This window comes from Eumetopias jubatus, unplaced genomic scaffold (genome assembly GCF_037043125.1).
Source record: "Eumetopias jubatus isolate StellerSeaLion01/CBP00866 unplaced genomic scaffold, mEumJub1_p1.0 scaffold_2, whole genome shotgun sequence".
Taxonomy (NCBI): domain Eukaryota; kingdom Metazoa; phylum Chordata; class Mammalia; order Carnivora; family Otariidae; genus Eumetopias; species Eumetopias jubatus.
In genome coordinates, this window is record NW_028274808.1 from 198,325,515 (window position 1) to 198,350,691 (window position 25,177).

The following is a 25,177-nucleotide window of genomic DNA, read 5'->3' on the forward strand; positions in this document are numbered from 1 at the left end:
CTAAGAACAAGGGCATTGTCTTACATAAGCACTGTACAGTTACCAAGATCAGCAAATTTAATGTTAATCTCGTGCCGTTTCCTAGTCCACTGTCTGTATTCACATTTCGTCCGTTGTTTCAGGAATCTTCTCTGATAGTCCATCCTCTGGTCGCCGACGTCGGCATGGCGGGCCGTTGGCAGCACACCGGAGGGGGAGGCGCGTGCTGGAAATGCCGGCTCTGAGCACCTGCCCAAGGAGGCTTGCCTTTGTAGGAACAAGGAATTTGTGGGAGACACTTTCAAGCTAGGTGGAAACTCTCTTCCTCATGCAGCTGTGAGCTGCCGGGCCGAGCGCCCACTGACCCTTGCCCATCACCGTGCGTCCTGTGCTTGTTAGGCTGCTTTCCCTCCTCCCCCACTTCTTTGTGTTTGCTCGGATCCATATGGGCTTTTGGATTTTCGCTTTATTCAGTGGATGAGACTCCCTTGCCCTCATTATTTATTCCGACGGCTAGATTGTTCCAGATTTAGCCAGTGGGAGTCCTTGTTTCAAGCTGGCTACTGTTTGCTTTAAACATGTCCCCGTATTTCTCTGGGCACTTTCTTACTTTCTAGCACAGGAGATACTGTGGGTTCATTTTATACTTTCCAGTGAGCCCTGGAAACCGTTTGTTTTTAATGAATGCACCAGCATGTACATTCCAAAACGTAGTTTATTGTGTACTACCATTGGGGATTTATCTGTGTTCTTTGGGACTTTTGTGTACATGTTTTTGGGAGAGAAGGCCTCATGACTGTCGCCTGAGTGGCTTTCTTTTCATGATAAGTAGGTAATGCAGATTTACCTTAGAGATAACTTAAACTGAGCTAGAGGTTAATTATTAAAGCAACTCTTATTTTTTTTTAAAGATTTTATTTATTTATTTATTTATTTAGAGAGCGCATGAGAGTTGGGTGGCGGGGAGAGGGAGAGAATCTCAAGCACGCTCCACACTGAGCACAAAGTCTGACACTGGGCTTGATCTGATCTGAGATCATGACCTGAGCTGATCCCAAGAGTCGGACACCCAGCCGACTGAGTCCCGCGGTGCCCAGCAGCTCTTACTGTTTAAGCACTGACGGTGTACCTGTCATTTTAATTCCTACAAAGACCCTTAACCATAAGGAAACTGAGGCTCAGAGAGGTGAATATACTGGTCAGAGTCACACAGCTGGTGAGTAATTGCGCCAGGGTTTCAATTCAGTTCAGTCTCATTTTAAAGCTACCTTTTTCTGAAATATTTTGTTGTGGTATAAGGTGTTTCCTTACTCCGAATTGTAGAATTTGTACATGTCACAGTTGAACAACAAAAAGCTTATTTGTGGTTTTAGGGGCTTTTTCCCTACTGCATAATTCTGTGTCTTCTATGATGACAAGTCTGCAGAGTTAAAGCTTTTGTGGTTCATCACAGTGTTCTCTCAAAGGAAAGTCCACTTGTTTTCATTAGAGAGTTGACTCGGCAGTCCTGGTGTTTCTGTGAATACCCAGAAGTTCCCTAACCCTCTTATTTTCTTCCTATAGGAATTTGCTTGCTAGAAAACAGAATGCAAGACTTGACAAACAAAATGACTTGGGATGGAAGTTGTTTGGAAAAGTACCACTTCGAGAGAATGCTCAGAAAGATTCAAAGAAAATACAAAAGGTATACGAGATACAAAAACTCAGAAATATGCTGTGCAGCATATATTTATGAACCTTGCAAAAATGACCTTTATGGAGGCTTTGAAATTGGAAAACTTTGTGTTGATCTGCATGCCAAGTTCCTAAAATTTAAGTCTGTCTTCAGAAAGTTGATGTCTTTAACCTTTTCCATTCCTTGTAGCTTACTGCATGCGTACAAAGAGAGCTGGCTTTAGCTCTTCATAACGTCACTTGATTGGTTTTTCCACTACTAGTTGCAAATGTGTTTATTGTCAAATTTTTATTAATTGTGTTCCTTATTAAAGCACTCTCCCTCTCCGGTCCCCTGGGTTTCTTGGAGCTTAATCCTTCCAGTGCTGATTTGGCCAGGAATGCAGGGGCCATCATTCACCCTGGCTGTAGTATGACCCCCTGCCCCTTGCTGGCTTGGGAGCTGCTCCCTTGTCCGAGCGGGGGGAGGGCCTGGGTTATTGCATCACCGGGCTTCCTCGCTCTCCATGCAGGAAGTGATGCCAACAGCTGGAGGCATGTGCTCATCTTCTCAAAGACGGCGCATGTACAGACTCCACGAGGCCAGGGGTATCTGTGGCCTTGGACCCTGACTGTTACTGCCCGCATCCTCCCCTGGGCTCTGAGTCCCAGCCGTCCTCACAGACTGCTGTTTGCCCAGTGCTGCGACACTGCCCCCCACCCCCAAGCAGGCTGACTCCGCCCACCTCAGTTTTGTATTCACTGACAGTTGTTCAGTGAATGTTTTTGAGGACCTCCTACGTGCCAGGCCTCGTGTGTGGCGCTGGGCTTCGAGAACTGACCACGGCACCTTGCTCCAGGGCACCCCTCTGGTAAGGAGAGGCCTCCAGGGCAGGTAGGGAAAGGAGCACTATGGGTGTGTGTGGGGATGGGGCAGGGCCTGCTGGGCCAGGCTGCACACAAGGTTGAGTTCAGAGGTGTGGCAGAGTTAATAACGTGGGGCATCGTGAGCTGAGTGATTACCCTGTACTGGTTTCAAATGAGTCAGCACTTGGGCTTCTAGTTCATGTAAAGCCTTCTGAAGAAGGTACTATTATTGTCCTCGTTTTACCGAAGAAGCACTGAAGACACAGGCTGAGTGACTTGGGCAGAGCTGGACTGTGTCCTGGGGCCCTCGCTGCTCCTCTGCCGAGGGCCCGTGTGTCACACGAGCCTGGGGAGCAGTGGGAGGGGCTGTCCCTGGGGCTTGTGTGCTGTGCTTGGCCTGGAGCCTGTCTCTGACCTGAGGACTCGGGGGAGCCCCTCGAGGGTTTTACTTCCCTCTGGAGTGATAAGTGCCCCCGGCAGGAATGTGGCTCTTGGACTAGTCCAGAGCAGTAAAGTGGGGTCTGACCTGGCGCTGTGGTTGTCGTGGGTTGTCAAAGGACAGCCCCTCTGAGTACCAGACACGTTGGGTAGAGGGGCGCAGCCTGTGCGGGGTGGCGGTGAGCGCGTGCTGGGGCCCTGGCTTGAACAGCATGAGGATCTGCCTCGGCAAACTGAAGGTGTTCCGCATGTTGTCCCAACATTCCCTGTAGCAATTGTCTGGGCCCAGGGCTCTCACCAAGTTAGAATCCGTTCTTATAGAGTATTGTATTTTGAATTTGAATCACTTATTGTGTAGGCTTAGTTCAATAGCGTACAATTAAAAGGTGATGTGTTTGTATGCAAAGCTCAACTATAAATTCTTAGAAACTAAATAGCCAAGCTGAAGTTTTAAAAGAAATCCACACTTTGAAAAAAGTAACCATTATCCTTAGATTTTCCCATGACTCTTAATATCACTTGCATCGTGTTTGAATTTATCTTTTTCGTTCCCTTTCTTTTAAGGTGAACGTGGATTATGTTCTTGAACTTAAAGGATTTTTGTGAACCAAAATGACTAGGTCTGCTAATTATTTGGTAACACAATACTGCAGAGAAGAGGACCATCTGGCTTCAACCATCAATAATAAAGGATGTAATTGCACCTGCATGAGTTATATGATCCTGCCCGTGTCCTCTTCGCTCATGCTTTGTGTCTCTGGCCCTCTATCCCATGCCTCCCTCCCTGGGGCTGGCAAGGCCCATGCGGGATCCAGAGCCAGGCACCTGCCACTGTGGGGACGTTCCTGGGAATCAGGCTGGAGCTGGCTGTCCAATGTCAGCTCACAGCCTTTAGAGAGCGCAGAGCTGGGGCTGACTGTCAGGGCCCGTGATCCCAAATGGTGCTGACAACTCCAGTTAGAGCTGAAGCATAAGGAAGGGTTTAGGAAACTCTGGTTCCTTTTCCCATTCTCTTTGAAATGTTTTATCACACAGTGATTGAAGAGCATGGACTTTGGAGTCAGACTGCCTGAGTTGGTATCCCAGTTCTGCCACAGCTCAGCTGTATGGGCAAGTCACATAACCTTTCTGAGCCTCCTTTCCCTCCTCTCCAGAATTTGGAGAACCATAGTATCAGCCTTGGAGGGGTGAGGATTAAATATGCGAATGTACATCGTGTGCTCAGAACAGCGCCGAATGTCGTAAGTGCCAGAAAGCGTTTGCTGTTGTTACTGTGACACACAAGAAACAGAACGCAGTGTGAGAGAATGAGCCTGAGGCCTCCACAGACCCCCTCACTTGCATGTTCAACAAACACTGCACCACGCTGAGGCCGGGCCTGTGGTTGGGTCGGCGTGCCTCAAGGAGCCCGTGGCGGAGCCGAGGGGACAGGTGCACACACCAGCCAAGATATTTGGACTTGAAGACTTGCATTTGATTTCCAGCTTCACCTCTCCTTATCTGTATAACCTTGGGCCAGTTACTCCTTGGCAACTAGGGCATTATGAGTCCTGCTCACTGGATTGTTCTACATTAAGAGTTCACGTATGTGAAATATTTTTGTCCCGTGTTTAGCACAGCCTGTGGCCCAGAGTTAGTACTCAAGGAGAGGCAGTCATGACTTTTAATTAAGAAATAGGTCCAGCAAGTGGCAGGTGCTCCCTCTGGTTTGCCCAGGACATCCTGGGACACATCTGACATCCTTGTAACTGGGCCAGATTCTCTTCACTTGAGCCTTGTGTGTACATGGCTGCCATTTTTAGGAAATGTTGCAATGTTACTTTCAGTTCTCTTTTCAGATTTCATAAAAGTTTTGGAAAGTAATGTTCTCCCAGCTTACGTTATTTCAGAGAGATATTCTAAATAGGGGAAACAAAATGACCAAGGATAGCTATGAGAATGACACTGAAGCGGTGGTTCTCAAAGTAGGGTCCCCGGACCAATACCGCGACCATCGGGGTGTTTGTTAGAAACACAGCTTCTCAGGCCTCACCCTAGACCCACTGAAGAAGCTGTGGGGCTGGGGGCACTACAAGTTGTGTTCTAGCAAATGCTCTAGGTACTGGTCACGCGCAGTCACATTGCAGAAACACTACTATTAGAGAAGGGGATGCTGGATATTGAGAGGCAAATAGCCGTCTTTGCCTACAACAGGTTAAATAAATGGTCCAGAGTACACTGGATACACATTGTGGCAGCTGCTGGTGAACTGGAGAGGTCCCCGAGAATAAAGACGGGGAGAACGCATTTGAAGACAGCTGTCTTCAGTCTCCTGTTATTGGGTTTGTACGGGCCGGGGCTCTGGCCACATTGGCCCATTGGGGCAGCGCACCCTTTGCCTTGGGAAGAAAGAGGAACCTTCCTTCTTGGATTCCAGAGTCCTTTGTTCCACAGATTTGAGCCACTGTGGGGGGTCTGTCCTGGGATTACAGTGAAGGGCAAGACTTACGTGGCCCCTGCCTTCGTTGGACGTTACCGTAGATCGGGGGCAGAGATTAAAGCACCATAACTCTACAGGTAGTTGCAGCTGTGATAAGCCTTGTGAAGGCAGGTGGCGTGTGGCCATCCTAGAGTTTCTGCACCCCTGGTTTTTCAAGTGACCGCCCGTTCCCAAGTCCAAGGGGCATTCCTCGGCCCACGTTTATCAACCTCTCCTCTGCTCCTTGCAAGCCTTTCTGACCTTGACTTCCAGGTCACCACATTCTCCTCTGCGGGGTGCCCTCTAGATTTTAGAGTGCCTCTCAGGTGCTTCTCTGTCTGTGGTCACCCCCTAGGAGACCTCGGCTGGACTTGAGGCTCCACTGGCCGCCCCCACATTTGTTCCCAGCCAGGATCTCATTCCTGAACTGTAGACTTCGGCCGGGTGCTCCACTGGGTTGTCCTCCAGCCACTTCCTGTCTGACTCTGTTTTTTTCCGTACCGTTGGGCCTGTTCCTTTTGCATGTTTCCCCATTTTGGAAGGCGATAGACTTAGCCTTCTTCTTCAGGTCTAAAACTTGAGAATTGTTCTTGACTTCTCTTTTCTCACATCCTCCTTCCAGGCTGACTGGCGTTTTGTTTATGTTTGCATTCTGTCCATGACTTTGATGTGCAGCCAGGTTTGAGAAGCAGTGATTTACTGGGGAATTTCGATGCTCCGGTGACGTTGTGCGGATGAAGTCTTGTTAAAAGATCTCACTGCCATCGCCTGGCGTGAGGTAGTTGTGGTTTACTGTCCCTCAATTGCTCAAACTATTGGAAACGGGGGGGGGTGGATTTGTAAAAATAAATGAGCAATACTTATTATCCTCGTTATGTTAATTGGTAGAAGACGTATAAGACGTTAGCAAATTAAGAAAAAGAAAACACTTGGCCTCTTACTGCCCTGAAATAACCACTGTTTGCATTTTGGTATTGTTCCTTTCAATAATTTTCTCATGCACTGTCTTTTTATTTTTATTTTTTTGAAGAAAAGACCACTTAAAAAGTAAAGGTGAGTCTTTGTAATTTGAGGAGATGTTGGAGGAGCTCAGGGCTGCACACATTTGGGGGATGCTTCAGAGCAGAGTTTGTGAGTCTTTTAGACATAACACCGGGTACATGGACTTGAGGGATTCAGGCAGTGTGCTGTTGGCACTCCAGCGCAGCTGCTGACGGGCAGGGACAGCCGTAGGGAGTACGGGCTTGTGGGCTTCTGTGTCCTGGATAAAACGTGTCCTGTGTGCCAAGAAGCGTGCATGTGTTTATATAACCTGGAATGTGTTGGAATTTCCAGTCAGCTCTTAGATGTGAAAGAGAGAATCCCAGAAGAAGGCAAATCCAGAACAGCCTGAAGTGATAGTCATTCTTCTCACCTCTGGGTTCCATGAAGTCTGGGTAATCAGAAAAGCATCAATCATCAAAAACTGCAGAAAAGACAAGCCTGGATGGTCAGTGCAGGTGGCTGGTGACAGGCCTGCAGGTAATTCTAAAACAACAATGAGAAAACTTCCTTCATCTTCAAAATAGGTTTGAACCAGTTTACAGAACAGAGTAGTTCCCAGTTCTGGGTAAGGAGTAAGCATACTCTAACCTGTCTCCTGATGAATACAGCTATCAGACTGGCAGGTGGACTGGAGAAAAAGACCACAATTCAGAATACCTCTGAGTTGATTGACTTTACCATTTTTTCCCCTCTGATATTCCCCAGGCCAAACTCAAGGTATCCTAAAACCCAGAGATGGGTGTTAATGAGCACTAGGTGTTAGAGGTGGGTTAGATGGGTGTTGGAGAGCCCTAGGAAAGCCTTTCTAGTTCTTGCTGAGGAGTGGTACTCTCACATTCAGAGAGAATGCAGAAACCTTACTTTTCATTTTTTTTCTTTTCTCTGTTTTCTCACTCCCCAGCGCCCATGCAGTCTCCTGGCAGTAGAAATGGGCCAGCAGGAGCCTGAAACTCTAAGGAAGGGGAACTGATTAGAGGAGGTTTATTCCCAAGAAGGTGGGGCCGACCCCTGATGCCCTATTCTCTCTCCTCCTACCACTTGGCCCAAGGTCGTGGGAGGTGTGTGTCTGGCTAGAGAACCAGAAAAGTGGTGACCCAGGAAATCTGCAAGTTCTGGAGACATTGGTGGAGAGGAAGAGCTCAGGAAAGTGACCTTTAAGGTTGTTCTGAACTCCGAGGCTGACTCTCAAGTTGTGGATACATGGATCTGACCCTAACTAGCAACAGTAGACTTGAGAACTGAACTTTGGGAGTAGACCAGCACCCACGCTGGTCACTGGGCGGTGCACATGGGGGGTATAGTTAACAGGTGCTGTGAACGCTTTGCAAAGTCAACTGACTTTGGAGCCATAACCCATAGAAGGCTGTTTGGAACATGGGGCTGGAATCCAACCAAATCAATTGTCTATTAAAATAAAAATGTCAACATTCTCCAAAGGGTTTAGACAAGACCCCTGAGTCTTGTTAACACAACAGTCAAGATTTCTAGGATGCCATTCAGACATACTAGGAAAATCTCAACTCCCGTGGGAAAAGGTAATTAACAGACACCAGTACCAAGATAACACAGGCATTAGAATTATCCAGCAAAGACTCTAAAGCAGCCGTTATAAAAATGCTCCAATAAGAAAGGGGGAATGTTCTTGAAATAGGAAGGTAGAAAGTATCAGTAAAGATTTAGAAAATATAAGGAGGAACTATGTGGAACTTTCTTTTTTTTTTTGAGAGAGAGAGCTGGGTGGTGAGGGGAGACAGAGGGAGAGACAGAGAATCTCAAGCAGGCTCCATGCCCAGTGCAGAGCCCGGCGTAGGGCTTGATCTCACGACCCTGAGATCATGACCTGAACCAAAATCAAGAGTCAGATGCTTAACCGACTGAACCACCCAGGAGCCCCTACACAGAACTTTTTAATGAAAAATAACAGTAACAACAAAAAGCTAACTGGATAGCCTCAGTAGCAGAATGAAGATGATAGCAGAAAGAATGTGTAAACTTTGAGACAGGTCCCTAGAAACCATTCCATCTGAACAATACAGAGGAAGAAGATTGGAGGAAAAATGAACAGAGCCTTAGGGACACATGGGGCAGTACTAACAGGTCAAACATTTGTGCTCTTGGGGTTTCAGAAGGAGAGGAGAAAGATGGGGTTGCAGAAAAAAATATTGGACAAAATAATGTCTGAATACATCCTAAATCCGACAAAAGATCTAAACTTACAGATTTAGGGAGAGGGGGCTCAGTGCACTCCAGACGGGAGGAAGCCACAGAGGCCCATGCCCAGACACATCATAATCAAACTGCTGAAAATAAAGACAAAAAGTATCTTAGAAGCAGCCAGAGAAAATGCATTACGTATCGGTGAACAACAATTTGAATGACTGATTTTTCGCATCAGAAACGCATTTTTAATGTACTGGAAGAAAAGAGCCCTCAGTCCCAAATTCTGTGTCGGGCCCAATACCCTGCAGGGGTGAAGGTGAAATACAGTGCCCTCAGATGAAGGAAAAGTGGGAGAATTTGTTGCCAGCAGATCTAACTCAGTGAGTTGCTAAAGGAAGTTTCTTGGACGGAAAGGTCATTACACTTGAAGGAGGCTTGGAACATTTGGAAGGAAGAGCAGGAGAACGATGAGGGTCTAGGTAGGTACAGTGGACCCCTGCTGTCTTAGCGAGCTCTTTAAAACTTGTTCTACTGACAGCAAGGATGAGACCGTCGTCTGGTTTTCAGTGTCTGTAGGTGTCACATAGAGGGATATGTATGGTGGTAAGAGTGTAAAAAAATTAAATATGCATTTTAACCCCTAGGTCGGCCACCAAATTATACAAAGAGTAAAAAACACAGCAAATTAAAATGAAATTCTAAAAAGCTCAAAAAATAAATCAAGGCAGGAAAGAATAGAGGAAGGAAAAACAAAACAGACAAGATAATAAACTGAAACATATCTGTAATTATGTTAATACAAATGGTCTGAACACACCAGTTGTGTGAGTTGTGTGTCCGAATGCCTAATCCTAACAGATTGTCAGAATGGGTGAAAAAATGAAAACGACCCAAATATGTGTTGTCTAAAGGAAACTCACTTCACATGTAAAATATGTAGGTTGAAATGAAAGGATGGGAAAAGAAACACCACGAAAGCACTAGTCAGAATGAAGATGGAGTAGATAGAGTAGCATAAGAAAAAGTAGATTTCAGAGCAAGGGAAGTTCCCAGGGACAAGGCGGGATGTTACCCAATGAAGACAGAATAACTGAATGTGTGTGCACCCACAAGAGCTGCAGAATGCATGAAGCAGGGCAGAGCTGAAACAAGTGTGCAAGTCCACAGTTATTACTGGACTGTTGACTCTCTAGACAGTGACCCATAGACCACTGACAGAATCAGCCAGGACACAGAAGGACTGACCATCACCCATCGGCCAGCAGGACTGACCTTTGGAGAATACTTCGGCCTCCCACGAGAGCACAACACACAATCTTGACAAGCGTGCAATGTTCAGCAAGATAGACCATAACCTGTGTTATAAAGGAAACCGTAAAGCTGGAAGCATTAAAATGACACAAAATAGGTTCTCTAACCACAGTGGAATTCGATCATAAAGCTGTGACACAAAGATAGCAAGAACCTACGCCAAAACCTGGAAATTAAATATGTAACACGCTTCTAAATAAATCATGGGACAATGAGGTCACAGAGAAAGTTGGACAATATTCTGGACTGAACGAAAATAGAACATACCAAAATTTGTGGGATACAATGCTTAGAAGGAAATTTATAGCATTAAAATGCTTATATTAGAAAAGACCAAGGTCTCCACTCAATAATCTGATTTTCTACTTTAAAAGCCATGAAAGAAGCAAATAAACCCAAAGCAAGCCAAAGGGGGGAAATAACATAACAGAAATCAGTGAAACTAGAAATGAAAAAATAATAGTGAAACCAAAAGCTAGTTCTTTGAAATGATGAAGAAAATTGATGAAAGCTGACAAAAGGAGAGGTGAATCAAATCATCAATAAGATGAGTGAAAAAGGGGGATACCCCCACAGACCCTACAGAAATTAATAATGAGAATGTCATTGATAACTCCACATTCATAAGTTTGATAATTTAGATGAAATGGTCCATTTCTTTGAAAATCACAAATCACCAAAACTCATCCAAGATGAATAGATGACCTGAATCATCCTCTAATTATTAAAGAAACAGAAATCTCCAAGCCCAAGGGAGTGTCATTGATGAGTTCTACCAGTATTTAAAGAAAAATAATATCAATTTTAGAGGAGAGACTACCTCCTGATGCATTTTATGAGACCTGTATTACCCTGATACCAAAACCAGACAAGTGCAGTACAAAAAAAGCCAATTGCAGATCTCTATCCCTTATGAAGACACACGTAATCCCCAATAGAATATTGGCAAGTTGAATCCATTAATACTTAAAAAAAAAAGGGCAATACACCACAACTAAGTGGCATTTTTACCAGGAATGCAAGGTTGGTTTGGCATTTGAAAATCAGTCGGTGTAATCCCCCATATTGACAATCTTGCGTGAGTCTCAAGGGTATTATCTGAGTGTAGGAATCTAATCTCAAAAAGTTGACAGGCTATACGATTCCTTGTATGTGACACGCTTGAAAATACAGAGCCGTAGTGCCAGGGATGGCATAGGGTGTGAGGAGCAGGGAGGAGGTTTTGGGGATGGTAGAACGACTCTGCATCTTGGTTGTGATGGTGGCTGGAGGAAAGCCGTAGAACTTTATGTTCTGTGGTGGTTGGTGGTGGCTGTTAAAAATCGTAGGACTATGTACATCAAAAAAGCTATCTTAGGGGCACCTGGGTGGCTCAGTCGTTAAGTGTCTGCCTTCGGCTCAGGTCATGGTCCCAGGGTCCTGGGATCGAGCCCCGCATCGGGCTCCCTGCTCCGAGGGAAGCCTGCTTCTCCCTCTCCCACTCCCCCTGCTTGTGTTCCCTCTCTCGCTGTGTCTCTCTTTGTCCAATAAATAAATAAAATCTTAAAAAAAAAAGCTATTTTAATGTAAAAAAAAATAATGAAGAATGAATGAGTCCATCAGGGCATTTACATTTCTAGGGATTCATCCTAGAGATGAATCAGTATGTAAGCAAAATGTTGGTTGCTAAGGGTGTGGATTGCAGCACCAAAGGTTGGAAGCAAGCTAAATGCCTGGCAATAGGGAACTGGTTAAATCCCTAAGTGAAATAAAGTGCAGATCTTGAAAAGCAAAGTGAATAACCAGTCTATGAGTGTGCTCTGTATGTATAAAGATACATGCATATCTTTGTAGATGCAGAGACTCCGTCTGGAAGGTTACTTAACACGACTGATCATGATAGAATTACTTTGGAGAGGGTAGTGAACTGGGGATGTGGGAGATAGGAGGGCAACCTGCTTTGTCTGTATACCCTTTCATACCTTTTGGATTTTGTTCTATATGTGCATGTCTACTCTAAAAAAGATATTTTTTAAAGATTTTTGTCTATCTATCTATCTATCTATCATCTATCTATCATCTATCTATCTATCTATGAGAGAGAGAGAGAACACAAGCAGGGAGAGGGGCAGAAGCAGAGGGAGAAGTAGGCTCCCCGCCGAGCAAGAAGCCTGATGTGGGATTCGATCCCAGGAGCCCGGGATCATGACCCAAGCTGAAGGCAGACACTTCACCACCTGAGCCACCCAGGCATCCCAGTCTAAAAAATGCTCTTTAAAAATGTGTGTAGGGGGCACCTGACTGGCTCCCTGGTAGAGCATGCAACTCTTGATCTTGAGGTTGTATGTTCGAGCCCTACATTGGGTGTAGAGATTATTTAAAAATTAAAAAATCTTAAAAAAAATGAATCAGTTAAAACAATATGAAAAATGTGTGCATAATGATAGAGAAAAAATTTGAGGAATTTTGGGCACAGGGTAGCCAGATGAAGCCAAGGGTGAATGGATGTCCCAAAATACAACCCACGAAGTCTCATGTAACTCCAGAGGCACACTACAGATTTGGCATTGAGCTTCCCAGTGGCCAGAGGAAAGAGGGATACGTTAGACAGCTGTGGCGATCCCTTGTCGGAAGCTGAACGTGTTCTGGAAGTTTGGGCTTGTCAGGGTGCTAGGCAGCATGTTTGTATGCAACAGGGAACTTCTGGTGGAAGGTGAGTTTCAGGAGAAGATCGCAAAAAATGTGCAGTCCCCCTTAATTTGGGTTTTTGGAGAAGCAGCAGGTTAAATATTTATCAAACTTGTACATGATGCCTTTTGGACAAGAAGGGAAAGAGGAAGCGGTGGGAAGTTTCTGTAGGGGAAATGGCAAGGTCATTGCATTTGATCTCTGTATTTATTCTTGGGATAGGTTGTCTCCCACTGTTGCGGTAATGGTTAATTCTGAGAAGTGTAGCTCTTGTACTTCAAGTGCCTTTCAGTGATATAAACTGAAATTCCAGCACATAGTGCCTCTTATGGTTTGCTTAGTTTTCCTAATGTGGAAGTGATAAATTCCCCATCTGTCTGCCCACGTGGTTCCCAGGAGGAGAGAGGGATTCTGGAACAGGAGCCCACGTGTTAGTTGTCATGCAGATCTTCCCGGGGGCCTCTGACAGGGCAGGGGTCAGAGGTCTGGGGTTTGGGAAGGCAGGGGGACCACGAGAGGACTCTGACTGGGATCAGGGGTTCCCGAGTGTGGTCTTGGTTCTGTCGTCCACAGTCAGTGGTGTGGCCCTGGGCCAGCGACTGCCTGCCTGAACTTCGGTTTCTCACTCTGCAAAGATCATGTGCACCTAGCCCGTGCTTGGGAGGGTCAAGTAGGATGAAGGCGTTCCCGGGGCAGCAGCTGGCATCCATTGGGAACTCAGTAAAGTTCGGTGGCTCCTCCTCTTCTGGTCTAACCTCATGGCTACACCTTCACTCTTGTGGGTGGATTAAAAAAACAACAACCAGCTTTGCTCCAGGAATGTTCGATGTGGTTTGGAAATTGCAGTTGGCAAAATCAGCCTTGAATTCCATCTGAAATGGCTTAAAAAATGTTTTTGTGTTTTTTTTTTCAAATGATGAAAATAATTCATGAAAAAAGACCCAAATGATCGATATAGGTAGGGTAAAATAGGAATGCCCTCTGTACCCCAAGACTTCCCAGCCCCTCCTGGTGGGAGTCTCTGACAGATTAGTGCCCACCCTCCCAGAGTATGTACATACACGTTTCATCCGTGTAAATACAGATGCTACAGAATCATAGGCTGTGTGAGTTGCACACATTCTCTTCGGTATGTACATGCCAGGTACTCAGGAAATTGACAAATAAGCAACTTAAAGATGTGGTAGGCTGTGCTGAGTTGGAGAGCACCACCCGTGTTCTGAAGCCAGTTTCCCACTGACCTTGGGCTCTGGCAGTGGCATCTGCGTTCTGGTGGCCTGTCCTGTTACTGGAACCAGAAAGATGCATTTCATGGTAGCAGCTGAATGGAGACAGCTTCCTAGGAAGACCCAGACAGATGGCCACTGGGAGCTTTCGAATGCTTTTGCCCTTCTCTGGGCAGTTCAATGTGTCGACCTGAAAACAGTGACAGCTGAAGAATACTGCTCTTCCATTGATCTAATTCCCAGTGGAAGACTGAGATTTTCAAGTATTTTGTAATCTCTCAAACACAGTTGGAGCAGCAGGGGAGACACTTCCAGTGGCTGAGGGGCCCAGGTCTGGTGGCTTGCCTTACGGGTCCAGTGGGGAGTGCAGGGCCCAGGGCACAGTAGGCTGCCTGAGGAGGCCTAATCAGCAGGTATAGGGGTGGAAAATTTTCCTTTCTCCCCTTCTAGGTTCTTTGGTCCGTCTAATAATGAAACAGACATAACAGATTGACAGGAGAAAAACTAATTTTGTATGTATGGGAAACTCAAAGAAGTGACCAAAGCAGGCGGCTTTTAACACCTTTTAGACAAAGAGGCGGTGACATTGTAAAGAATTGACAAGATGGGGGGGTTTGGACTTGGGGTAGTAGATTAGTGAAGACGTAATAAGGTTTATTTACGCAGCCTTCTTGGCCCTGAATTCCCTGTCTCTGGTGGCAAGGATGCCTCTGCCCCTCCTGGTGCAGGGAGGGTACCTCCCACACGGGAGACTTAGTCCTGCTTTCAGGGGGACAGAGGAAGGTCAGGGTGTCCTTGCACTCACTGTTTCTCGAGAAACTTGAATTCAGAACAATCAGTGTGCCAGAGTGGCATGTTTGGGGTGGCATATTCTATGCTTCTTCATAGACGACTGCGTAGGACTCCGAGAAACCTCAGATTAGAGGAGATTGAGGCGATTTCCACACCTCCCTGTAAGTCACTTGTCTAACTTCAACTCAGAGTGTTACTTTTACAAAACGTCTCGTCGGCGTGGAAGCACTTTGGATGGGGCCTTCGTATTGGCACTAGAAACTCCCCGTGGTGTTCCTGGAAGTAATAGGTGAGTGCTGCATTTATTCCTTGGTCTCATGCCTGGGTCTCATCGTTAATGTGGCCTCAGGCCCGTGAAGGGAGCGCCAGTGAAGGAAACTGAAATCTTAGTTCAGAGGCAGCCCACCAGAGAAGTTGGCAGTTAAGAGGCTCTGGAGTCAGACGGCCTGGGTTCAGATCATGCCCTGCCACCTACCATCTGCTGCTTATCCGAAGAGGCCCCTCAGAGCCACAGGTGCTGTGTTTGGGGACAAAGAGGTAGGGGAGGGGCCGCTGTCACAGTGCCACAAACTTGGGGGCTGAAAACACACATTTATTCTCCTACAGCTTTGGAGGTCAGAAGTCTGAAGTGTGTCTTCCAGGCCAAAATCTAGGCGTTGGCCAGGCTGGGCTTTCTAGAGTCTCTAGAAAGGGGGGAGTCTCTTCTTTCCCTTCCAGCTTCTGGAGGCCCCTGGCATTCCTGGGCATGTGGCCGCCTCACTCCAACCTCTGTCTCTGTGGACACATGGCCTTTCCGTCCATAGTCACATCCCCATTTGCATCCCCCTCTTAAGGATACCTGTGGTTACTTTGGGCCCACACAGATAATCCAGGATAATCTCCCCATCTCAAGTTCCATAACCTTAATCACACCTGCAAAGCCCCTTCTGCCATAGAAGGTAACATTCACAGGTGCTGGGGATTCCGACACGGTTTTACGTGGGGGCCATTGCTCAGCCTAGCACAGTCCCTACCTTATGGGATTGTTAGGACTGAATGCGGCTCACTGGGTCTCAGCTCAGGGCTCCCTCTGAGATCATGTTCTGAGAGGTCTTCCCTGCCCTCCCTGTCTGAATGACCACCCAGCACACCCCCATCGGTCGTCATGGTCATAGGACTCTGCTGTTTCCCATCTTAAGTTCTTGCTCCGTTGTTTCTTTACTGCCTGCCTCTCAACCCCTGCTAGACTATGAACTCACGAAAGCAAGGTCTAGAACTTGTTTGCTCGACCATTGCTTTAGCTCCAGGGCCTGGAACCGTGCCAAGATTTAGTGGGTAGTTAATACATATTTGTTAAGTGGCTGAATGAGTGTCAAAATCCAATACATACCACTTTGTAGGCATTTTTCTTCCTATTTTTCTGACAACATAGGCATTTTTCCTATATCCTTAAATATTCTTTCAGGATCTCATTTTTACTAAGTAGTGGCCTTCTGTGTAACGTGATTTACTTAACCAATCCCCAGGACTGGGAAGTTGTTCCTTGGTAACCTTTTGATCCCTGCGAGATCCAGTGGTCTTCAGCAAGGTTGGGTTTGTCAGCGTCTCTGCTAGGATGCTGCACTGAACAAGTGGATCAGTCTTACCTCCTTGACCTCAAAGGGTAAAGACAACGATGTTATAGACTAATCAAATAAGAAAATCCCCTGTGCTGGTAGAGATACAGGAAGCCTGGGAATGAGCTCTGGTTAGCTCAGAAAACTTCAGGAGGAAGAGTTCTTTAGGCAGATGAAGGTGGATCTAAAGCCACACTGAGATGGAAAAAAGGCTCTGTTAACTTCTGATTTTTGCTTTAAGTTTCAAAATTTAGTAAAAGTCAACCTGTTATCACATGATATAATATATAGTTAAAACTTTGTAAGTGGTTCTCAATTCTAAAATAATGCAGTAGAAACCTGTTAAAGCAACTTGCAGGCTCCAATCTGCCAGAAGAGATAAGCAGTATGTTTTGGTAAGCATATCTTAATGCATATTTAACACATGCTTAACATGTATCTCTCGTATTTAAATTTGGTGAGACCGTGGGCTGAGGTTGGCTGATTTCTAAAGTGTATGTGGCCCTAGGTGTCTAGGAGGCGTGGAGAGTGGAAAACCCACTTGTCTGTGAGAAAGGAGCTTTATGGTGTTAGTCCTCTCTGGCTCCAGTAACTGCTGCTTCCAGAAAGCCAGCAGTAAGCCCGAAGGCCGGTCCACTGCCTCCTGGGGCTCTGGAAATCTGGGAGGTTTCTCGAGCACCCCTGTGATATAGTCGTCATCTGCTTGCTGGTCTGTGAGTGATGGAGAGGGCAGGGACTGTGTTCATCTCTGTTCCTCCGGCCAAGCACCAGAAGTACGTGGATGGATGGAGGAAGGAAGGAAGGAAGGGCGAAATGACTGATAGCACAGATGCTCCGTGTGTCCTCTGTACCATGTATTTTGTTGGCCTTCAGTGGTGAAGAGACCACCAGAGTCCCCGCTCTCAGAGGTTTTATGGTCCCCTGAGGGAACTATATCTTTTTTTTAAAGATTTTATTTATTTGAGAGAAAGAGAGAGCACAAGCAGGGGGAGAGGCAGAGGGACAAGCAGACTTCCCGCTGAGCTGGGACCCTGATGCAGGACTCAATCCCAGGACCCTGGGACCATGACCTGAGCCAAAGGCAGACGCTTAACCGACTGAGCCCCCCGGCGCCGAGGGAAAACATCTTAAATAAACATGTAATTACAAGTATGATTAGTGCTGTGAGCAAACGGAAGCTGATGCTGGGAGAGAATGATGGGGCCTTGTTCTGGCTCCGGCGGGCAGGGCAGGGGCAGCTTCTGTGCCAGTGGCTATTTATGACATGATCTGAAGGATGGTCACCAGCCATTGCATAGTGTCTTTCGCGTGTGAAGAAAAACTCTAAACCTACAGAAGGGTTCCAGGAATAATTCAGTAAGCACCGTATATGCTCCGCTGAGACTGAACAGTCATTGACATGAGGCTATTCATTTTATCATGCCTCTGTTTTTTTTAAATGGAATCATTTGAAAGTAAGTTGCAGGTATTGTGACATCTTACTGCTAAATACGTCAGCATACAGGTCTTCAGAGGGACGTTCTCGTATATCAGCGTGAGGCTGATATAGGTGTGAACCGAGGAGAATGATCAGTAATTCCATCTGACCGTGACCATGTTCACGACCAGATCACATTCTGCTTTTCCCCAGTTGCACCAAACTGTTCTTCATGAACCAGAATGCAGTCAGGCTTCTGTATTGCCCTTAGTTTTTTGTCCCTTTATTCTCTTGGTATAAAAGAGTCATTCTGCCATTTTTTTGTGACATTCACCTTTTCTTTTTTCCCTCCCTCCCTCCCTCTCTCCCTTCCTTCCTCTCTCTCTCTCTCCCTCTCTCTCTCTCTCCCTTCCTTCCTCTCTCTCTCTCTCCCTTTCTCTTTCTTTTTCTCTTTCTCTTTCTTTCTCTCTCTCTCCCCTTTTCTTTCCTCCCTTCCTTCAACCATGGGTCAGAGATTCATTTAACACATTGAGAAGTTGAGTGAGGTGGTAAAATTGATTGTAAGGGCATTTGAGAAACTAGGTATTTATTGGCATAAAAACAAGAAAAGAATTAGAATAAGATTGTTAGGTTAGATTTAAACGACTGGTTGGGGAGAAGAAAATATAACCTCTGGAGTTGTTTTTTCTATTGGACCTCAATCTATCAGTTAGTGTGTCGATCACATTTTCTGGGCTCTAATAAAGTAATAAATAGCAGGGACACATCCTCCTGGAGGACTGAATAAACTTCTGGTGGATGTGTTAAAAGTGCCCAGGTATGAACTGAAAGGACACCCCACCCCCCAATGCTTTTGTCTTCCAGATTTTGAGTAATTTCTCTTACGCTTTCCCTAATCCTTCCATCCAGAATCAACCACTCCCCCTTTATCCTTTTATTACTTTTTGAAACAGCTTTATTGAAGTATAATTACCATAAAATTTCCTCATTGTCCATGTTCAGTGATTTTTAGGAAATTTATGCAGTTGTGCAACTGTCAGCGCACTCCCGTATTAGGATGCTTTTCTCTAGAAAGTTCCTTCAGGCCTGTTGGCAGTGGGTCTCCACTCCCTCCTCAAGCTCCAGGCAAACACTAATTTGCTTTCTCTCTAGAGACTTGCCTTTTAAAGAAACTTCATAGACACGGAATCCTGCCGATTATCTTTGGTGGGGGTCTTTTACTTCGGGTCATGTTTTGGGGTTTGCCTGCATAGTAGCCTGCGTCCATGGTGCCTTCCTGTCCATCAGTGTCCTCCGTTAATGTGCATTGGCTTTGAGTATTTGCATCAAGTCTTTTTGCGGACCAACGTTTTATTTCTCTTGGGCAGGTTCCCAGGGGTGTGGTCGGTGTACTGAACTGTGTAAGGGACTGCCAGGCTCTCTTCCAAAATGGCTGCACCTGCCAATGGCCAAGGCAATTCCAGGTTCTGCACATACACTCCGTTACTCCTTCTCCTCCGGCTTTTCGAGTACAGTCGGGTGACTATCATAGGCTTCTTCCGAGTGAAGAAGTTTTGGGTGGCTAGTTGGGAATGCTGTTCTCCAGAAAATCAGCTGGGGATGGCCCGGTCCTCCTGATCTGGGGACTTAGGACGAATTTACATCCCAGGGTAGTCTTGCGTTGTCTCAGACTGAGTTTGTTCAGCCCTTGGGCGTTGGACCCACGGGCTGTCCAGAAAGAATTTTGCCCCTGCGCAGATTTTAAAGATTTCTGTAAATTGAGGTATAATTTACGAACAGTGGGATGCTCTCATCTGAAATGCGCTCTTGCGCTTGGCTTGGATGAGTGGGCGCGGAGTTGTCTGTGGTGTCACCCCGCACGGAGTCTAACGCCCCTTCCAGCCGACCCCCCCAGGAGCAGTCGTTAGTCAGGTTTCTATCAGGATGGGTTTTGGTGTGCAGCCTGACGTTTGGATGGAACGCATCTGACTGCAGAAAAAAGATGAGCAACCGGAGAGAGAATAAAAGTTGCTCGTAGCCCAGTACCCAGAGCCTGGTCGTGTGAACATTTTACATAGCTCCTTTTGGTAATACGTGTTTCTTATTTTATTTTTATTTTTTTTATTTTTAAAGATCTTATTTGACAGAGAGAGAGAGAGGAAGCACAAGTAGGCAGAGTGGCAGGGAGCCGCAGAGGGAGAAGCAGTCTCCCCGCTGAGCAAGGATACATGTTTCTTATTTTAAAAAGCGTTACGGAGCAGAGCTTTGCCGCGTGTTCGGTGTTTCGCTGCTTCCTCTGTGGAGCGTGCATTTCCCAGCGCGATGCTGCCGTGCTGCGGTTGCACCCGTCCCTGTTCCCCGGTGCGAGCCGCCGGGCCGGCGGGTGTGCACCCCGTGGGGGGCGGAGGGAGCCGGGCGCCTGAGCCCGCCCCGCCCCCACCCCTCGCCCGCGAGCCAGGCCTGACGCGCCGACACGGAGCGCGCGATCGGATAGGCGGCGCGGCATCTGCGCGCCACTGAGCGGCCTGCCGCCCCCGCCCCCGCCCGCGCCCGCGCCCGCGCCCGCGCCCGCCGAGCCGCCGCCGAGCCGCCGCCCGAGGTCCCCGGAGCCGCCCGCCGGAGCCCGCCCGGGCATGGAGCCGCCGACCGCGCGCCCCTGAGCCCCGCGGCGTTCATGGTGAGTGCGGCGGGCCCGCCCACCGGCCCGGGCGCCTGCGTGGGTGCGTCTGGGTGCGTGTGCGTGTGTGTGTGTTGCACACGACTGCTCCAGCGAGCTGAGCCTTGCCCGCGGCCGCCGTGCTCCCCGCGCGCCTCCCTGCAGGCTTTGTGTGCGTGGTTCTGCGAGATCTTCTCCCAGGGCTCGGTGTTAGTGGGGGCCGTGAGAGGCCGAGGGGGTGAGCCGCCGCGTCCTGATCCTTGTCACCGCGCAGGGGACTGCAGCCTGTTCTCCGATTCGGGCCAGGCCCGGCCCCCTCTCCCAGGCGAGGGGGGCTTTGCCCCCGATCCTGGGGGAAGCCTTTGTGCGGGGGGGGGGGGGGGCGGGAGGGGGCAGCCTGCACCGTTTGGTCAGATGGCAGCAGCGGCCAGGCTTGGTACAACCCACAGTTCATCTTTGATACATTGCATTCACCAGACCACATATTAACTTCTGTTTTCTACATGTTTTGTAAGGAGCAGGACAATTAGAAGAGGTTCCCGACAGTTGCTTTCCCAAATGCCATTTCCGGTGAGGTGGAGAATGGTCTCTGGGAACAGTGCTGCCCTGCAGCCCGGGAGGTCCTCAGGGGGCCTTCTTACTGGGAGGTCAGGCCGCGCGCGGCGGCCACCAGGACGGTCCCCTGGAAGGCTGAGCACTTGTGAGACCTGGACAGGCCACTCCTCCGAAAATGTCCAGACCAGCGCCCCTCTCCCCCAGAACTGCTTGTTCCTGATGGCAAAGTGTGAAACCAGCTGTGGCCTTCCAGGCACTTCCCTGTCGCGGCATTTTCCCCACGGCCCTGTTGAGTACCCCTCCTAGCGGGAAATACTGAGAAGGGTAATTTTTTAGTAACACGGCAACAGAAATAGTTCCCAGCCATTTTCTGGGCACCTGCGGCGGCTCTTACGGTAATCCGTTCTCACAGGAAGGGAGAAGGAATGCGCTCAAGGTCACGCTGCCAGTGGTGGTCCTTGAGGAGGTTGGGGTTGAGACCCAGGCCTGCCGCCACGCCGGCGCTTCCCCTGCAGCCTGCCTGGGCCCTCGGCCTGTGCAGGTGTGGCTGCTGTCGTACTGTGGACGGTGGGTCATGTGGATCGTATGGGGACCACAGCTGTCTTGCTGGAAACGGCTAACCTTGCCACGGTATACAGTTGAGTCAAGGACTGAAGCACAGGTCTTGGCTGATGGCAGAGTTTTCCAGGCAGCCAGGGGGCTTCCATTTCTGGCCACGTGCTCCTGGCGCTGTCAGTAGCATTGACGACCCCTCCTGCCATCCTGCCAGGAATGCTTTCTTTTCATCATTTGAGAAGCTTGATCTTTGTTCTCTTAAAACAGATGTCTCTCGAGGCCATCTTTTGGTTTTCTTTTTTAATGGCAAGTTAAACACTTACCTCAGGAGGCTGTCACGCTTATCCTTGCCCTCAGCACTGTTCCGATCACACACAGGATGTGGATCCTGCTGTGGGGCGCATCTAACGGGCTCGCCGCGTTTCTCACAGGTTACTTTCCAGCTCTGCACCAAGTCCAGCTCCTCCCGCTCGGGACTTGTCCCACCAGCTCTAGGTAGCTTGCTGTTGAGACTTCGACTCAGCATCATTCCCCACGTAACGCGCTCGCCCTGACCCACGGATAAGCCTGCCCGAGTGTGTCCCTTGGCTGTTGCTTTTGCTGTCAGGATGCCTCTCCCACACCCAGCCCAAATCTTCCCTGTCCTTTGTTCACTCATATGGCACCCTTTATGAGGTGCCTTCCTTGATTCCCGCAGCTGTAGACATCCGGTCCTGGGGCTTCCTCTCTTGTGGCATTTTTCATGATCTGCTCCTATCGGCTCTGCCGGCATCTTACTGCCCCTCCCAGAGCCCTTCAAGGCTAAGAGGTCTGGGTCTCCTCAAGTGCCGGCCCCGTGTGGTCCCTTCACAGATGAGGTCCCTTTCCCTTTTCCTCCTGCCTGCTAAATCTGTTTTGCTTACGGTCCCTGAATGAGCTTGGGGCCTTGCTCCTGCCTCTTGGCTTTTTTCCTGACCCTTTGCTGGGTCATCAGACCACACCCACAGCTCAGCCCCTGGTTCCTTGTGGCAGGTTTGTTTGCTGCTCTAGCTGGTGTTGGTCCGGTCTTCGCAGCAGGATACATGGTAAACTCCTCACGGCAGGGGCTGTGACCTACCATGCTGATAAATGAGTGGCTTGTAAACTTTGTTGACACTCCCCCCCCCCCCCCAACGCCTTAGACAATTTGAGACTCTGGGTCTCAGATGTAACTAGGATAGAACTGGTAAGTGGGATAGAGCTGAGAGGAACTGTCCTTACTGTGTGGACTCTGCATTTTTTTTAATTGTTTGATTTTTAAAGAAAATGTTCACATGGCCGCCTAAACTGATTTATCACTGGAACTTTGAAGAACCCTGTTCTCAATTCTCTCTGTGGCTGGGCAGGGTGTTGGCGGGGTGATTTGCACTGAGCAGCCTGCAGGCTCATCAAAACTTGATCCCATAGGGGTCCCAAGAAGAGAAGAAACTTTGTGAGGATAGACTGGCCTGAGGCTGGGCCTGGCCCTGCAGAAGGGGCTCATGCTTTAGTGGCAGCTCCTGAACGGGCCTCCCCTCCCCTCCTCCCAGGAGCCTTCACGGTTGATGCCTTTTCAGAGATGAGGAAGCAGGCTGAGTGAGGAGCCAGGAGGACTTGCGCCAGGTCAGAACCAGGCTTACAGCTCACTGTTCGCTTCCAGAGACCTGGCTCTTACCCCATCACATGCCACCCCTAACGCTGAGAAGTCATGGCTGAAAGTTGTTTCTCCAGGGATGCTTTATTTGCAGCCCTCCCGCCCATTCCCCCAAAGGATTCTTCTTTTTCTTCTTCTTCTTTTTTTCTGGTTAAACAATGATTTTATTGCTTGAGTGTGTAGACAAATTTATGCAACCAGGGCAGAGGCTGTGGGTGACTCGTATTTCCAGCTGAGGGGAAGGGACCGGACTCTCTTGGTCTTAACAAATATCGAGCCAACCGTTAAACAAGGCTCTGGGTCAGGATGAGCCGGAGTTTAGCATCCTTACTCTTTCTGTTCCTCTCATGCTGCTTTCAAACAGCAACAGCTTTCTTTCTTTCTTTTTTTTTAAGATTTTATTTATTTGACAGAGATAGGGAACACGAGCAGGGGGAGGGGCAGAGGGAGAGGGAGAAGCAGACTCCCGGCTGAGCAGGGAGCCCGATGCCGGGACTCCCATCCCAGGAGCCTGGGACCACGACCTGAGCCAAAGATAGATGCTCAGCCGACTGAGGCACCCAGGCGCCCCAGCAATAGCTTTCTTAATTAAATGATAGGGATCCTCAGGAAGATCAGGAGCAAGTCCTTTGGACTTCAGAATCCTCTAGGTTTTATTTGCCTATCACAGAAAGCACTTGGGCAAGGCCACTCGAGCCTCTTGGGATCACACCAGTTCCCGAGGGAGTCAGGCCCTTCTCGGCCAGTGTGTACGTCCGTTCCTCCGCATCCTTAGCCAGTTGGGGACGCTGGGCGGTGAGGCAGGGCCGACTGGATCGGGCCCTTCTTGGGAGCGGGTGTGCGGCCCACGGTGGCTGCGGTCAGGCGGCGGAAAAGGGCAGTCAGTCCTTTTTGGTTTCTAAAGTCGGTTTGTCGTATTGGGAATATGAGCTAACTGTTGACATCTCCATGTGAGCCTCTGGAGGAAGGTGTGGAGCAAGACCTGTGACCGTTTCTAGTGCCATTTACACATGCAATGCTGTTTGGAGTTCTGGAAAGGCTTTCCTTTCGATTTCACGTATGGGCAGGACAGGACGCCTCTGTTTTTGTTCTGTTTTGTTTTAATCATGCAGTGTTCTATGTGATTAAAACAAAAGTATTTGCCCTACATCTGCCCTTAATTCAGTATTACAGGTTTCTGTCATGGTTGAAAGCTTTCTTTAGACAGAATGTGAGTGATTGAATTACTTCCGCATCATGTCTGTGAGCGTCTCTCATGCATTCTAGACAGTGCTGGAAAGTGTGGTTGCAGAGCCAGATGCTTGGCTTCTGATCCCAGACCCTCCGCTCCCCAGCCGGGCCATTCACTGACATCTCTGGGCCTGCACCTTCCGTCTGTGACATGGGGACAGAGGTGGTGGCTCCTTGCACAGAGGGCTGGCGGGAAGGTGACTTGTGTGTGTCACATCCGCACAAAGCTCTCTGCACAAAGCTCTCTGCTCGTTCACAGAGCTGTTTGCACTTGTAACAGAGCTTCTGAGTGCTAACTGAAGAGACCTGATATTTTTTGGTTATGAATCAAGGCATTTGGTTAACTTTACTCCTTTTTGTGTTTGTGCTGTTTGCAGATTTTGCAGGGCTCCTTGATTGTTTGGCCCAAGAGCTAGCTAGCTAGCTTGCTTGCTTGCTCGCTCGCTCGCTCGCTCGCTCCCTCCTTCCCTCCTTCCCTCCCTCCTTTGTCTCAGGTGTAAGGGTAATGGCATTCAGCAACCAGGGCTACGCTTTATCAAGAACTTCCTGTGTGCCAAGCCTCTCCCTGTTCCTTAGATAGTCCTCTCTGGTTGGTACGGCTTCCCTTCCCTTTCTGCACATATGGACATGAAGCTCAGGAATTCTAAGTAAGTATTTTGCTGGAGGTCACAGCTGGTTCTTGGTGGATCTGAATTTTATCCCACACCGATCTGGCTCCAGGGGCCACACTTAACCTGTGTAGGACTGAGCCTTTTCCCTCTAAAACTGCACACCTGTTTGAGTGTATTCACAAAGAGATTGGGCTGGCACGGACGGAGTGGTCAACCCCAGCCCCTTGCTGGCTGTGTACTTGGGGGTAAGTCACTTCACCCTGAGCCTCAGTTACCCTATCTGTAAAATGGGGTGAGACTTGCCATGGAGATTGTTACGGAGATAGAATGAGA

The 25,177-nt window shown here is 48.2% G+C and overlaps 1 protein-coding gene and 1 pseudogene across 5 annotated transcripts in view; one reads left to right on the top strand and one right to left on the bottom strand.

The window, feature by feature from the left end:
- Positions 1–25,177, top strand: part of TBC1D14 (TBC1 domain family member 14) — a 103,198-nt gene that overhangs the window by 44,906 nt on the left and 33,115 nt on the right. For 3 of the 5 annotated variants that reach the window (XM_028126768.2, XM_028126779.2, XM_028126787.2), the window contains exon 3: positions 1,543–1,663. In XM_028126768.2, coding sequence (XP_027982569.1) covers positions 1,543–1,663 — 121 coding nt within the window. Of the gene's footprint in view, positions 1–1,542; positions 1,664–2,480; positions 2,505–20,191; positions 20,264–25,177 lie in introns of those variants that run through there. The other 2 variants (XM_028126798.2, XM_028126792.2) reach the window with 2 other exon arrangements.
- LOC114196842 (small ribosomal subunit protein uS15-like) lies at positions 21,204–24,386 on the bottom strand (annotated as a pseudogene).